We start from the raw sequence: 15,624 nt of genomic DNA on the forward strand, positions 1-15,624 counted from the left end.
GACAATTATTACTTTAATAGCTTAGTATACTATGCACTAAAAAGGTATGTTAAGGCTTTAGGCTGCCCTACACTTTATTGTAGGCCCAGTTTAATATGCAACTTCATTTTTTACAATATTAGTAGTAGGGGGTCCCTGCTCCGTCTCTCTTTCAGTTAAGGGGTCCTTGGCTTAAAAAAACGTTGAAGAACCTTGGTCTAGACACACCACGAGCTTTTCTGTAATGTCACTCTTCCTCGGATCAATTTGTCAACTCTATAACGTTAGCTACTGACTGAAAGCCTGACTGAATGTTCTAAAATTGGAGCTAGTGAAGTCAGTGTATTACTCTTTCTGAAATGTTTCTAATCCAGAAGAGTTTCTTCTTCTTTTACACGCTGTCCAACTAGCTAGCTAGCTAAATCGCGTTAATTCAATTTATCGTCTTCTTCCACAGCTACAAACTACAAACAAACCACGACTAATATTTTGCATCGTGCGTTTATTTTGAAAGGACTTTACTAGTCAAATGACTCCCGGAAGTTTTTGTTTCCTCACCTGTCAGTTCTGGCACAGTGCGAGAGTCCAGCCTCGTCTCTTTGTTTTTCTCCGAGAAAGAGGTCTTCTTTTTTCAAAAATAAATGCTAATCTCGTGTGGTCAACTGACACCTAATTGAGGACAGCATCTAACACGGTTAGTGAGAGTCGAGAGTGAAACATAATCGACTGCTTTTGCTTCACCTCGCCAGAAGACGTTAGCTAAGAGCTAGCTAACTGTTATCATCAACAGATCGATCATTTTAGTCTCGGAATCTGCTGATACATATTTTGTGTGTCTCATGGTTAGTGTTTGGTAATTGTGTTATGTAACGTTATTCTGAAACATATTTCAGGACTGCCTGTCAATGTGTTTTGTCGGATGTCAACAGAGGGCTCACGGAAGCTAACACCATATCGTTAGCATTGTATACAAAAGAGATATTGTTTACATCCCAATTATGGTTGCTTTTGAATGCCTCTTTGAACTAAATAAGGTCTCTTCGTTGCTGATATTACCCTGTTAGCCGTTAGCTCTCATATTTTATCGAGGTAAGTCTAACGAAATGACGTTGCTACCCGTGCCTTGTTTTGGATTCACGTTGACTTTCGTTTTGACTTGCTGGGGTCGATTTCGGTTTCATACAATTTTCTAAAATCGTCCTTTAAAGTAAGCGGCTCTGCGTTTGTGTTTTACTTGGTTTGTATCAATGGCATGGCATGTCCAGTTATTCTCCTGAAACTTATTTTTCTAAAAGCTTCGTCCATCAGTGTTAAAAACGTGGCTTCTAGTGTTTGCTGCATCATTGCATGCTGACATCATCAACTAGCGTTAGCTGCACTGTCTCTGCTGCTATCTGAGCTACTCTAAACAGAAAGGATCAAGGAGGGTGTGGGGTTTCGGTTACTTTTAGGCTACCACTGTGTCTGTCCAGGTAGCTTGGCTGGACTGCTTACATTCTTGCTGAGAGTCACTTAGTATGTATTACAGGTGTAAGGGAAATATGTGTCCACCTGGGTGTCATCAACAGATCCTGACCTCTGGCTAATGAGCCCTTTTTCTTGAGAACAATAACTGAAAGAAACAACCCTGACCAGAGGGAAAGGACCAAGGCAACGTATAAAGAGAGAGACCAGCTTCCCATCAGTGTGCATATTACAAACTAACCTTTGTCTTGTGTACCGTGCTCTGAGCATTAAAAGTGTGAGAATACGGATTACAAAATTGCCACCACACAGGTCTGTAACAACAGGTCACTGTTGAACTCTTTTCTCCTCTGTACAGGTACCTTTGTATTTAACACTTTAGAACATATTTTCCCACAAACACTGTGGTTTTGTATGCACAGTATGCTATTATATGGGACGCAGCCATGGATCCTACAGTGGAAATTGCACAAATTGCAAAAACGGCCAATTTCTCTTCACAGCAGCTATATATATCTCATATAGATCTGACATTGCCACTGACACCCACTGCACATGCTGATGTTTTCACACCTTTAAGCCCATCTTCAATATTCATATTTAAAATAAATAAATAAAAAATATCAAACAGACATTAAAGTTTGGTGGAGGTTGAGTCAACTTTGCACAAGAAAGATATGTAAGGTTGGCCTGATGCAGTTTGAGGCCTATCTCAAACAGTGCAGACACACATAGAATCAACTCTAGAACTTTTGCTAAACTCTTGCATGAAGTAATGATGAAGCAAAACACACCTGTCGAACCAAAACCTGTGCAGCCATTAATACAATTACATTAATAACTAGGTTACTTGCCAGTAAAAATCAGCAAAGTTTTCCTTGATTGAATTAGACTTCAGCCTCATTGTTACCAGCCGAGACAGCATGTGGCTGGTATTGTGTGTGTGTGTGTGTGTGTGTGTGTATATATATATATATATATATATATATATATATATATATGAGTCACATCCACTGTCACTGCTGTTGCTAGCTCTAGCTAGCTATATGAATCTGTCTATGTATGGATATTAGCTCTGTGCTGCTAACAGTTGCAGATTGATTGACAGGCAGATGTCCCTGTATTATTGGTTGAAATTGGTTGGTAATAGCTTACACATCATTTTTTGTTTTACAGGAAGAAAACATGATTGGGTTTTGATCGATTTTTGATAAAAATACAAAGACAGATTTTTGTATTGCTTGGCATATGTTGGTAAATAGGTGCGCAATATGACTGGGGATGTGATCTAAAAGGGTTAAAAATGTATTTTTCATTTCATCTCCACTTTAAGATTAGGACAATTTGGAAAAAAAAAAAGGTGTAAACCCCATCAAATTTAAGCTGAAACTCTGCCTATATCCAGACCAACAATATGAACCTTTAAGCATTGTGCTCAACTTCTTCTTTACATACCTTTACACAGGTTTGGTTTTAAAAATACTGCTACAACAAACCAGTTTTTTCTGAGATATGATCAATGTTGAATCTGATCCGATTTAAATCAAATCCCCTTCATTTTGTTGCATTTGTTGTTCTAAGTTAATCACTTCACCTCTGGCAGCTCTTTCCTTTTGTAAATGTCTCTTGCACACAGGAAGTGATGCATTGTACATTTCCTGCAGCAAGTGTCATCAACCAAACAAAGTTACAGCACTGGGACACTGTATGGTTGCAGTCTGGTCTGTGGGATATGTAGTACAAACCATAACGATGGCCAACTATCCCCTAACATGTTACAATAATGTCCAGAAACTAGCTACAAAGCTACTTAACAAGCCAATGTATTGTAAACACAAGGCAATACAAATGCTTTATGATAGTCGGCGGTGCTAACTTAAGTTGTAAAACCGACAGTTTTTTCATTTAGTTCAGTCATTTTGTTGTCATTTGCAAAAAAAAAACAGAGATTTATCACCTTGACAATGAAACTCTTCATGTGGTCCCCAGGTCTTCTATCTGCTACAGAGTAGGCCTGTGCAGGCATGGAGCCCCTGGCAGTGGATGATGACATTTGCATCCTTAAACATGAGACGGCCTACACCGGTGCTGGTGAGAGTCCTGTATCGGTGTGTGCCGGCGATGAATCGGTTGCTTCCCACTTCGCCCTGGTCACGGCCTACGAGGACATCAAGAAGAGGCTGAGAGACACAGAGCGAGAGAATACCTTGCTGAGGAAGAGGGTTAAGCAGCTGGAGGATAAGGTATAGATGTAAACGAATTGGTGATGATGTTGGGAGAGAGGCAAGGAGAAGATAGAGATAACAGCATGAGGAGAAGGACGAAAACAAACATACTGCTTATCCAGATGGTTGGGCTATTGACAGAAATGAATGAAAACAGTTTTGTTTTTTTCCTGGACATCAGAATTATGGACAAACACACAATAGTCAGAGAAAGTTTAGAAAAAGTCAGCAGATTCAACTGCAAAATGTTTGCCTTTGAGAGAGTCTGCGTGCCAGCATCATTAATATTGTTGGCGTATAGTCAAAGCTATGAAACAATGAGAAATAAATCTGCTCTGTCTAAAAACCGAGAGGGGGTCTGGAAAAGTATGGTAATGCCAAACAATGTTTTGGAGCACTACACTTGGCTCCTGAAATTGGATTTAAAAAAAAAAAAGAATGGAGTACAATCCAGAGAGAGCTATTTAAAAAGGAAAGGTCCTAATACAGATGGTTGGCGAAAGTGAAAATGCTGCACAACATGTGGGCAGAGTTGCCTCTCTAGAAGTGTCTGATTTCTTATCAGCTGTAGTTTTATCTGCTGCAGCATTTGGCCCATCAAGATAGGATGTGGTGGGAGGAAAGTAACCGACCACAGATATGTGAATTAAATGAAATTGATCTCCCCCCTCTTCTCTCCGTGTGTTTTATCTATCTCCACTGTAGCTCTTCAGGCCAGAGGCTCCTCCATCAGAGGGTCCCCAGTACGTGAACAAGGCCTTCAGTGCTTACCGAGGTATCTATATAGAGAAGGAGGACCTGCAGATGGAGCTTAACAAACTGGTGCGTTTACTGATTGAATTTTCCTCAAACTAACTAGAGCCTGGCACAAAAGATCAAGTATGTTGCAAACCTGAAAACACTGCATATGTTTAAGTGTAAGGAGAATAACATCAACATCAACAACTTCTGCTATAATTTTGCTTTAAAAACTTCAGTAGAAACACCAAGCTTATGATATCATTACACATAAATGCAGCACCGATCTTACCCCTCTAACTCACCGCCTCCTCTCGTTCTGTCAGAAAAAGGAGAAGAGTGATAGTGAGAGGTTGCTGACGGAGCAGCTCCAGGCCAAAGAGTTGGAGCTGCTTCAGCTGAAGACGGAGATGGAGACCAGCCAAGGTACAGGTAGAGCACACAGGGTTGCTACTACTCATCTAATAGCCGAACAGTACTTTTAAAGACTGCGTGAACAATGGAATTCATTTAATGCTCGGACAAAACACATACAGCTGTATAAATTTGCTTCACACAACAAAAGGGGAAAGAAATCCTCTAACTTAAAGTGCTCATATTTTGCTCATTTTCAGGTTCATAATTGTATTTAGAGGTTATATCAGAATAGTAATTTTCAAAAAACACCATATTTTTGTTGTACTGCACATTGCTGCAGCTCCTTTTTTCACCCTGTGTGTTGAGCTCTCTGTTTTAGCTACAGAGTGAGGCATCTCACTTGTATTCCATCTTTGTTGGGAGTCCCACATGTGCAGTAACTAGGTAAGGACTACTAGCCAGTCAGAAGCAGAGTATAAGGGCGTGCCACGCTAGCAGCTAGGCGAGCATTATAACGTGTGTTACAAAGTGACACACGTTCGTCACGGAAGTAAAGGCTGGACTACAATAGAGCTGTTTGGAGCAATTTGTGAACAGTGTTTTCTGTTGTCCCTTTGGGGTGGACTTTGGGCTTTTTCACTTTGTAAACCTATAATGTGCACAAAAAAAGATATATAACACAATAAAAGAAAGGTAAAAAGCATAATATGAGCACTTTAAGTGAGATGATTGTTATTGATTTATATTTTAAAAACTGCTACTGTGTAAAATCTGAAGTGTGACATGTAGGGGGTGAAAAGTAGTTAACTACATTCAAGTACACACATATCAAAAAGAAAAGAAAAACTGAATTTCCCCAAGATGGATCAATAAAGTACACCTTCAAGTAAAAAAAAAACTCCAACTACACATTTGATGCCAGGATTTGGTACTTGTTGCTACGGATACAATTTAGTCGGTACCAAAATAGGTATGGAGGTTCTCATTACTACAACCAACACACATTACCAGACTACAGCACCACTGTTGGTGTTGAAATAAGGCTGCTGAAAATATCAGAGAAAAACAACAAGTACTCTACTTAAGTACAGTCTTCTTGAGATACTTGTACTTGAGTATTTCCTTTTTACACTGCTGGATACTTCTACAGTATTACACTACATTTCAGAGGGTATTACTGTACTTTATTTATGTGACAGCTGTACTGTAGTTACTAGGGACTTTTCAAATCAATACTTTACATACAATACCTGTGATAACCTGATAGAATATGATGCTTTTTGTAGATTTAACTACCCAAACACAGAAATTAGTTGAAATTAGCTCTACCTCGACTAGCTACAACATTGAAATACTGTTAACACATGAATGCAATGCATCAATTAAAATACTCCAGTAATGTGTGTGTGTGTGTGTGTATATATATATATAATATTACAGTATAGTACTCTTAAAGGGGTAATTGCATATAAAGCGCTTTTATTTCTGTACATTTTGCTGATTATACTTCTATATTTGTACTCAAGTAAAATTTGAATGCAGGACTTTTACTTGTAATAGAATATTTTTTACACTGCTGTATTTCTACTTTGAATTACAGAGGATCTGAACCCAACATTGTGTAAAACCATGTATTAGCTTTACATATTAAAGTGTATTGCTCTGTATTTAACTGCATTACCGTATCTTACCTAGTAACTGATTCATTGTAAATACAATTATTATACAGCAAAAGTCACTAACATTAATGTCTCTTTTCTACCAAATGGAAAACATTAACACTTAACACATGTTTTTGTATTGTGCGTGTCCAGTGATGAAGAGCCTGAACAGCCCTCAGGACTACTGGCAGGTGGACACGGTCAGCACTGAGCTGAAGATCCACAAACTGCAGGAGGAGCTGGAGAGGGTGACACTGGAAAACAGTAGGCTGCTGGAGAGAAGTGGGGTAAGTGAAGGTGGGAAGAAGGAGTTGAAAAAAAGGAGGACAGAGGGAAAAAAAAGGGGTAAGATAAGAGGGACTCTTGGAGAGATGTGGCGTAATTAGAGGAGAGGAAAAGGGCAGAGGAGAGCTGTTAGGACAGAGCGAGACAGTGGGACACTGGGAAACAGAGTAGTGGAGAGAAGTGGGACTGAGAACAACAGCCAGGGGTGGATTTGCTTGAACTTAAACAGTGGAAAAATGAATTACTGAAGGACGAAAGAGAGAAACAAATAGAAAAGGGAGTATGGGTTGAAGGTGAGCGTAAGAGTTATGCTATAATGAAACCCACAAAAATACTAAGTACAACTTCAGACACCACCTCCACTCTCTATTTTGCATAACTTAACTCTGTTTTAGGAGGAACCCCTTGGCCTTAACGGACCAGACTTGGACCAGACCTGTGACGCAAAGTATAATACAAGGTATAGTGTTTTATGAATATCATTTAAGAGTGGCTGCCAATTCAGATTCAGATTTTATTTATTTACACATCATGATATGGAGTACAAACATAAAACAAAACAGCGGTACAAAGGTAAATAACCAGAATAGATCTTTAGCACAAACTGTGCCCAACAAAAACAAATAAGCACTGTTGCAGTGGTAAATAAAATGATGATCCTTCAGTTGGTGATAGTCATCATAAGCAACCATCAGTATAAACATTAGAGAAATAAAGTGTTCATTATTGTTTTTCTTACTTAAAATGCATTTGCTTCTAATGCAGCTTCTCAGTTATAATTTATTTACCCTAATAAAAACTCCAGATACCTCAAAGTTAACTGCAGTAACTAAACTAACTAAAGTAGCAATCTTTTTAAGACAGGAGGCTGCAAAATTCACGTTGTCCTATCAAAATGTCCATGTTTGATTATTTTTTTGTGAATGCAATGCGTGGGCACTTAAATGCAACACATGGAAGACATTTCCAATCTATGTTTTCAACTGCAAATGCAACAAATATAATGACTTCAAATAATGGGTTTTACATCATATATACATACATACATGTTGAATTAATTCAGTTGTTTCCTAGAAAATAAGTATAAGCATAGTTTATGGTGTTCATGTATTCTAGCTAAAACAGCACCTGTAAACATCTGTTAAGAAAGTTACAAGACGTGGCACAAGGAGCAAGTTTGGGACAAATGGCACGAGAGAGACTTCACAGGTTAGATAGGTGTATTGTTACACATGGGATGTGATGTCACTGTTCTACACGGCATGGTGTCTGCTGGTGTTGTAATTCTCCCTTTTGGCCACTAGAGGAGGGTGCAGCTTTATACATTTTAACTTAGAACAGCCTATGATATGCATATAAACTCAGAAGTACCTGAACTGTATATATGATCACCACCAACTAAACCCTTAACACTTGCCATTGCAAATAGTTCAAATTTGCACTTCAGCGTTTTGATGTATACAGGGTCTATAGCATATGGAATCGCCCTCCACCTACCTACTGTTTCAGTGAAGATAATCTTCTTTTAAATTAGCATCTCCTCATAATTCATGGAGAAAATTCTATTTGTGGTGCATGCATCGTGCATTATAATTGTTTCATGTGTCATCGATTTTCAGATGTTGGTTTTTAGCAGCACAAAAAGCTTGAGTTTTTCTTTGTTTTTTTTTCTTCTTATATTTCAGACAGGTGTTTGAAGTTAACACTAAGTGTGAATACGTTTGGCATCTTTCCATAAGTTGTGGATAGGACAGTTTGTTGGTTTTGCCTTTTAAAAACACTTTTTTTGTTTGTACTGCAGCTGATGCTTCTGGGTGGTTTAGCATTTAATCCATCAGTATAGTTTGTTCTTTTGTGTCAAGAATGGCATCATTGTTAGTGTAGGGAAGTGTTTTTCCTTTGCAAGTCTCTGAAATATAGCCTAATATGTGCCTTATGTTGCTGTGAAACTCCTCTGTTGTTTTAAATCAGCACAATTGGTTTTGTTAAATGCATCAGCAAAGAAGAATTAAAGTTATCACAAAGAAACAAGCCTCTTTAGGAATTTCTGTAATATGCTAAATAGATTAGGTTTCTATGATAATATATCCTACAAACGTTGACCAAATTAAAGTCTTGCCAGTTTTACATCCTGGGATGTCAACAAACATGAATAATTGCGCAAAATACCTTCTTTTTAGAGTAAGTACAACAATAGCAAGGATATTTGAATGATACTCGAGTGAAACTGTGAGCTGCAGTATGCCACACAGCTTGTGATCTGCACAACGCGAGATCTTTTCTGACAGTTTGGATGTTTCTACCAACACAGGCTGCCTAGAAAGGCAGAAATCCCTTAAACAAAATATTTGTTCTCCTGCAGGGAGAGGAGCATTCAGCAGACGTACGAGTCTTTGTGCTGCGAGGTCACTCGTCTCCATTCAGAGCTGAAGCACCAAACGGGCCTGATTAGGAAACTCAGGCCACTCATCAGTGAGACAAGACAAGGTGAGACACACACACACACACACACACACACTCTCTAACATGTGGGCGCACTCAGGGTTGTGCTATTTGTTACTGTATATTTTAATACAAATCATTCCAATCTCAATTTCTGTGCTTGTGTCAGTATATGTGATAATCCAACAGCACTGCTCCCCTTCTGCCTTTTCACACCTCCTCAGCTCCACTGTACACAGCACGGAGAGCATCCTGTATCTCCTATACGCCCTCATAGCAATTATAGTAATACAAATTCTGCTTTTACTTTAAAGGCCCAGGTAATTATTCAATTTAGTTTTAATTCAATTTCCTTTACATGGCACATACTAGTGCCATATTTATAAATGTCATTCAACCTGTACTTTTGCCTCTCTGTATTTGGCCTGCTGTACCTCTGATTTCAACCTGATTGTGTTCGAGACTTTGAGAAGCTCCCATCTCTAGAGAAGCTGTCTGTACCCCACTTTAAAAAATGTAAACTAAACTTTGCATAGTCCCTAACACTTTTATAAGGTTTTCAATGTGAAAGGTTTTAGTGACATAAAGATTAGGGCTGCACAATATATCATTTTTTTTATCATCAACTGGCACAATATACACATCGCGAAAGGCTGCGACATATCGCGAAAAACACAGAGATTTTTTGTGTTAGTTGAAAGAAAATATCAGTAGAAAACTGCACTTTATAATGTAACTTTAATTCTTTTTTTTAGTGGTGCCTTTTATATTCAATTCAATGTTCAATTTGTTCAATAAAAGAATGCTAGAAATGATTTCCTTTCATTTGTTTAAAATTCAACACCCAATGTGTTGTATCTTAGCAGAATACTGAAAGCAGCAGAAACGCAGAACTGAGTACACTTTAATGTCTGTTTATTTATCGCAAGTAGTATCGTTATTGCGATATTCAACAACGTTATTGCATATTTTCCTCATATCGTGCAGCCCTAATAACGATTATTCTGGACTAGACTGGAAACTGAACGATAAGCACAATAAAATGTGAAGTTGAAAACTATAGTTAGAGATAAGTTTTTCATAGCCAACCTGAAGAAGTGAAATAAATATACTGACAAGTGTTAACATATTTAACCAGTCTGACATTTGAAAATGGGTCTTTGACCCGAGTGTCAGTTTTATGTGCACTTCACGTATAGTGGCTGGAATTCAAGCCTTGCTTCTCTACACAAGAACTAATGTGGCTAACATCAAACGAAAGAAGGGGGTTACTACTGCCTCTCTTCTGTTAAGGCAATGGCTGTTCTAAGAAAAAGTACTACTTACTGAGAGGTTTTTTTTTTTTCCTGCTACTCCTTGTTGCAATTTGTATAAGGGTGTGATAAGACTGTGGATATTATCAAAGTACTCAAACACTTTGATAAAGGACATCATAAAATAGTCTGTTCTGCCTCTCCCTCTGTGATGATGAATTCTACCCTAGGAGAGATTACCTCTGTTGTCGATTCCCTCGGAGTGTCAGAAGAGGAGACTAGGAGGTGAAAATTAGAATGAAATATGGCAAGAAAATAAATCTTGGCCTATTTATTCCACTGAATAACAGGGTAATCCTGTAACTTAGATGAGACAGATGGAGGAAAAAATGAAAGCAGGAGTGGTAGAGATGGGGGCGGGGGGGGTCTATGTATTTATTCAGTTATATTTTGCATCTGTATTCTTCTAATGTTCGTCCTTTGGAATCACTTTTATTCAAATCTTAGACTCAGGAGACCCTCTCATGGAAGAGTAGCGGGGAGGGAGGGAGGGAGGGATGATGTGTGGATGGAGAGAGGTAGATACAAAAGAGGGAGGAGAAACTCATTTAAACTTTATTATTTTCTCAAAATGCTTTTTTGAAGGCAACACAATGTGTGTATGTGTGTGTGAGATTAGGACATCTGATTTGTGTACGTATTATGCTTTGTATGGAATAAAAGCGTGGCTTAGTTGTTGCATAGAGGTCTGTTTGATTTGTTCTGGTGAACACCTAATTATTATTTGGGATATTTACATGGTGCAGAGGTTTTATTGTACGATACGTATGCCTGCTGCACGGCGTGAGATTTTACCTCACTTCTCTGTTTCTACGCGATGAGGCCTATTAACTAGTCGGGGATCAAAAGGCTTGTTGAACACACCTTGGAATTCTTAAATCTCTTTAGAAACCTAAGTTTAATCCATGTGTAAATAAGTACAGAGGTGCGACAGTGGTGCCAAATACAAAAGGAAAGCTCTTCCAGCAGAAGATGGCTTCATTTATGTTGGCAGCTTGATATCACAAACACTACGTAGAAAAAAAATCATACACACTAGAGCTGCAAAGATTATTCAATTAATTGACTATCAAATTAATCAGCAACTATTTTGATAATAGATAAATCGGTTTTAGTCTTTTTTTATGAAAGAAAAGTAAAAGAAATTCTCTGATTTTAGCTTAAATGTGAATGTTTTCTAGTTTCTTCACTCCTATATGACTGTAAACTGAATATTTTTGAGTTGTTGACAAAACAAGACATTTGAGGACATCATCTTGGGCTTTGGAAAACACTGATCGACATTTTTTTCACAATTTTTTGACATTTTATAGACCACACAACTAATCGATTGACAAAATACTCATAATCGACAGAATAATGGCAATGAAAATAATCGTTATTAGCCCTAATACACACCTCACCACCTTTCACATAGAAAAATGGAATAAAATGAATCTCATCTGAAGTCTTACCAAATCTAAGTTGCCCTCGATTGTGTCACTTATTGTTTCTGTCTACTTATAATGGATGTAGAAATGAACTGTAAGTTGGTGATATCTATTTCTGACCTATAGCTTTTAATAATGCACATGTCTACAAAATTCAGTAGTTAATGCCAATTATCAACTCTTCAGACATAAATACATTGCTTTGAATTATCCTTAAGTATATCACACCCATAATCTTTTGTGCTCTATCAATGTGTTTACAGTTGCAGTTGAAGTGCACTCAAATTGAACTGTATGCCAAATATTAAGGTAGTGAAAAGCTTTTTTTTCATTTTTCATTCTATCTTTTCAGCCATACAATAACTTTGTCTAAATAAAATATTGTATAAAATCTTAAAAAAATATATGAATTAGGAATATATGATCAAAGAATAAGTAAAAAAGAACCAAGAACCTGACGGAGCATCCAGTGTCACCTTTTGGCAATGGACAGGTTGTGTGGTTTCTCCTTGCCTTCTGTTAGACCATGTCCCCATATCATCACAGTGAAATTAGTATTATCATTACCAATTGGAAGGATAGTCAAAATATTGTTTTGTATTTCTTGGAAATTACAAACATTAGCAGATCTCATAAGCAACTCTCTGCCTTTTGCTCTCGTCTTTCCTCCCTCTCTCTTTCTACCGTCCCACCCCTCTGTCTGTCTCTAGCTGCCTCCACAGTTCCAGTCCAGTGTCTGGACGACGTGGAAAAGAACAACCACCACGCAGTTCCTCGGGCGTCAGTGCCTCGCCCCCCTAGTGCCCCCCCACTCCCCTCGTGCTCCGGCCGCCCCTGCCCCCCTGCTGGCGGCCCGTCAGGCGGCGTGCTGCCGGACAGCCTGAGGGAGGACTGCTGGTACAACGGGCCTTGGCCCTCCCAGAGCTGTTCAGGAGAGGCTCTGGTTGGCAGCGACACCTGCTCGGTCGTCCTGCCCCCGCCTCCCCTGAACCAAGCCTCCCTGGATGACAGCTCGCGCTCCTTCCCCAGCCCCCCCAAACCCAGTGATGCCATGTTCTGGGAGGGACACTCCGCTGCATCCAACTCCTCGTCCTCAATCGGAAACTGCAGACCCAGGAGCCCCCCCAATGCCGAGTGGGCCAAGCCCTATTGAGGGGAAACTTCAATGGGAGAATAGATGATTAAATAGTGTGTAATTGGATGGAAAATAAACAAATGGATGAATGAATGGACTCTCCAACCCTGCCACATAGCTACCACCTAACCTGCCTTAAGTTGATAAGACCACTCCTCTGGGCTGGACTGCACTGGACCTGCTCGTTGCGGGAGCTAATTGAGGCCAGAGGAGGCCTTTTTTGGAGGTAAAGACTCAGTTAACTCATTACTCTGTTATCTCTGCACACCGCATCGGTGAACATATCGGACTTTGCAGAGGAACATTTGATGAGCAGAATAAATAGTTTGTCGGTGTGTATGTGTCCTTGTATGCACATGCATAAGTGTGTGCAAGCATGCATACAAGCAGTTTTATTTCTGTGTGCATATACACACATCAAACAGAGTGTGCCTGTGTGTGCAGATCAGTGTGTGGGCATCTTTCGCCAGCCTGTATCTGTATATCGTCATAATAAACCTAATAGGGCTCAAAGGGCCTTGTTCTCCATTCCCTGTGGCCAGTGATCACTGGGGCCACAGCATTGTACTAGAATTTGTAAAACTGTACTCTCTCCAATGCAAGTCTTTTTACATTTGATCGCTGTAAAGTATACAAGGTATGTTAGTCCAATGTATGTCTCATGATCACATGAAGGAGCTAAGTCGGTATGAGGACTTGATGTGATTGTTTTTGTACTGTGACGAAGGACAGAGTAACTATAGGATAATCAGATTCTTTGTTCCAAATTATAACAGCTACCAAATGGCATCCTTTTTTCCCCCCTCAAAATTTATTTAGTTATTTTTGTTAAGTCCTTATGGATCAATATCAAAGTAGACTGTCAATCTACCAATGCTTACCAAATCATTTTTGAGAATGCACTTAACAGTATTTGGATTTTTAAGGATATTGCGTAGTGAGTAGCAAATTCTTTTAATTTAAAAATAGTATTGCTTTCTGAAATAAACCACTGCACCCTCACTGGCACCAGAAAAAGGTTTAACTGTTGACGATTTCCGTAGAGACTTGACAACTCAAGCCTCAACCTTAAACCTGCCTGTTATCACGTGTTTAATTCTCTCAGAACTACCGTCAGACAGTATCTCTTGTCGTTTTCTTTTCTCAGTTGTAAAGGGACATGTAAGATGTAAGGCTGTGCATTGTTGGATGTTTTTAAATGTGAAGGACTCATGGAAAAGGCTTCACACACTCCCGTGTATTTGAAACCCTGATTAAGTTGGAAACCTGCGGAGATTTTGAATTATAGAAAATGTATCTGAACTCTGTACTGTGCTGATGTTAATCTATGGTACATTTGTTTTGCAGTATGAGGCAGGTTGTTGTGTGAGGGGGTAGTTTCTCTTTGAATTCTCTTTTTACGTCACATGATTATAAACAACTGAATTATGTACAAAATAAAACACAATTATGCGTAGAATACAAAGATTCCCAGAGGGAAGAATGTGCATATCTGTATAAATGTATATGGTGGGCTTCAGTACTCTGCCAAACGCGGTTTTGCACTCCAAACCATAGGCTTTGTTATTTTTCTCCCCCACCCTTTCTGATGTGTATAAGAGCTTTCTGTGATGGCGGCAAGACTACAAGTCTATTAACTTGAAGAAATGTGAGCTGTGACTTGACAATTAGGTGCACAAAGCACAAAGGCCCTTGGTTGTTGAAAATACTTTTTTGTTTTTCCATTTTCTTCAGTCTGTTTCAAAACTGTGGTCTTATTGTTAATTTTTAAGAAATGTTATTTTACAGCAGTAGTTTCATACTTCTGTAAACTATTTGCAAACCAAAATGCAATGTACAGTAGATATGGATTATATTTTAGATTTACTGCACTTCAGACTGTTTGTAAATATGATCAATTAAACGAAGGATAAGGATGTGACTGTGTTGCTGTGTTTCTACTCAGTTTAGCAATAAGGTTCGGTGGTTGAATTTAAAAAAAACTGGACACTTCTATCAAGCAACTTTACAGTTGAAACTAGTAAAACTTATTTTTTACACTTAATGTCTCTGCAACAGAACAATTACATCACAAGGTATCCATACTACTGCTTAAACTATGCATCAACTAGCCGAGTCTCAGATTTTAGCAACTAAAAGTCACGTATCCATTAAAAATGTTAAACTTTTCTTGGTTCCGGCTTCTCATTGAATACCTTAGGTTTTTCAAATGTTGCAGACAAACAATTTGGAGGAAAAAAAGTAGGCTCTAGAAAAAAAAAAAAAACTTTTGCTAAAAAGAAACGAATTGTAATGTAATTGCACACTGTACACATTAAGTAAGAATACCTTATTGCCTTGTTGACAACTAACAAGTGCTGGATACCGATGTGTTTTCAATAATCTTGTAATAAATGGCTCGATGGTGTTTTTTGCCTCCAGCGGCGCCTTCCAGGCAGCTAACCCTAACCTTAACCCTAAACATAACCATTGCCGCACTGCCTGGGAGGAGACGTTGGGGGCTAAAAACACCAAAGACCTAATAAATGTAAGGCAACCAACCAGTCACCTGCCTTGTCACATCCATGGATTACAAGAGTGATTTAGTCAATATAG

The 15,624-nt window shown here is 38.7% G+C and overlaps 1 protein-coding gene across 2 annotated transcripts; it reads left to right on the forward strand.

The window, feature by feature from the left end:
* Nucleotides 1–516: 516 nt before the first annotated feature.
* azi2 (5-azacytidine induced 2) lies at nucleotides 517–14,950 on the forward strand. 2 transcript variants are annotated; one of them, XM_036006515.1, is made up of 8 exons: nucleotides 517–673; nucleotides 3,433–3,686; nucleotides 4,374–4,490; nucleotides 4,733–4,838; nucleotides 6,578–6,711; nucleotides 7,105–7,169; nucleotides 9,072–9,196; nucleotides 12,605–14,950. In XM_036006515.1, exons 2-8 carry the CDS (start codon nucleotides 3,468–3,470, stop codon nucleotides 13,045–13,047), a joined length of 1,209 nt encoding a protein of 402 aa, XP_035862408.1. In that variant the 5' UTR covers nucleotides 517–673; nucleotides 3,433–3,467; the 3' UTR covers nucleotides 13,048–14,950. The 2 variants fall into 2 exon arrangements, with proteins under 2 accessions (XP_035862408.1, XP_031134151.1); XM_031278291.2 differs by having other exon boundaries at nucleotides 540–673; nucleotides 3,425–3,686; nucleotides 4,733–4,832.
* The last annotated feature ends 674 nt before the right edge of the window (nucleotides 14,951–15,624 follow it).

Source organism: Sander lucioperca, chromosome 10 (assembly GCF_008315115.2).
Source record: "Sander lucioperca isolate FBNREF2018 chromosome 10, SLUC_FBN_1.2, whole genome shotgun sequence".
NCBI lineage: Eukaryota > Metazoa > Chordata > Actinopteri > Perciformes > Percidae > Sander > Sander lucioperca.

Coding starts and splice junctions, on each gene's coding strand:
- azi2 (XM_036006515.1), top strand. CDS start 3,468: ATGGAGCCCCTGGCAGTGGATGATGACATTTGCATCCTTAAACATGAG. Junction 7,170..9,071: donor GACGCAAAGTATAATACAAG/GTATAGTGTTTT, acceptor GTTCTCCTGCAG/GGAGAGGAGCATTCAGCAGA. Junction 9,197..12,604: donor CATCAGTGAGACAAGACAAG/GTGAGACACACA, acceptor GTCTGTCTCTAG/CTGCCTCCACAGTTCCAGTC.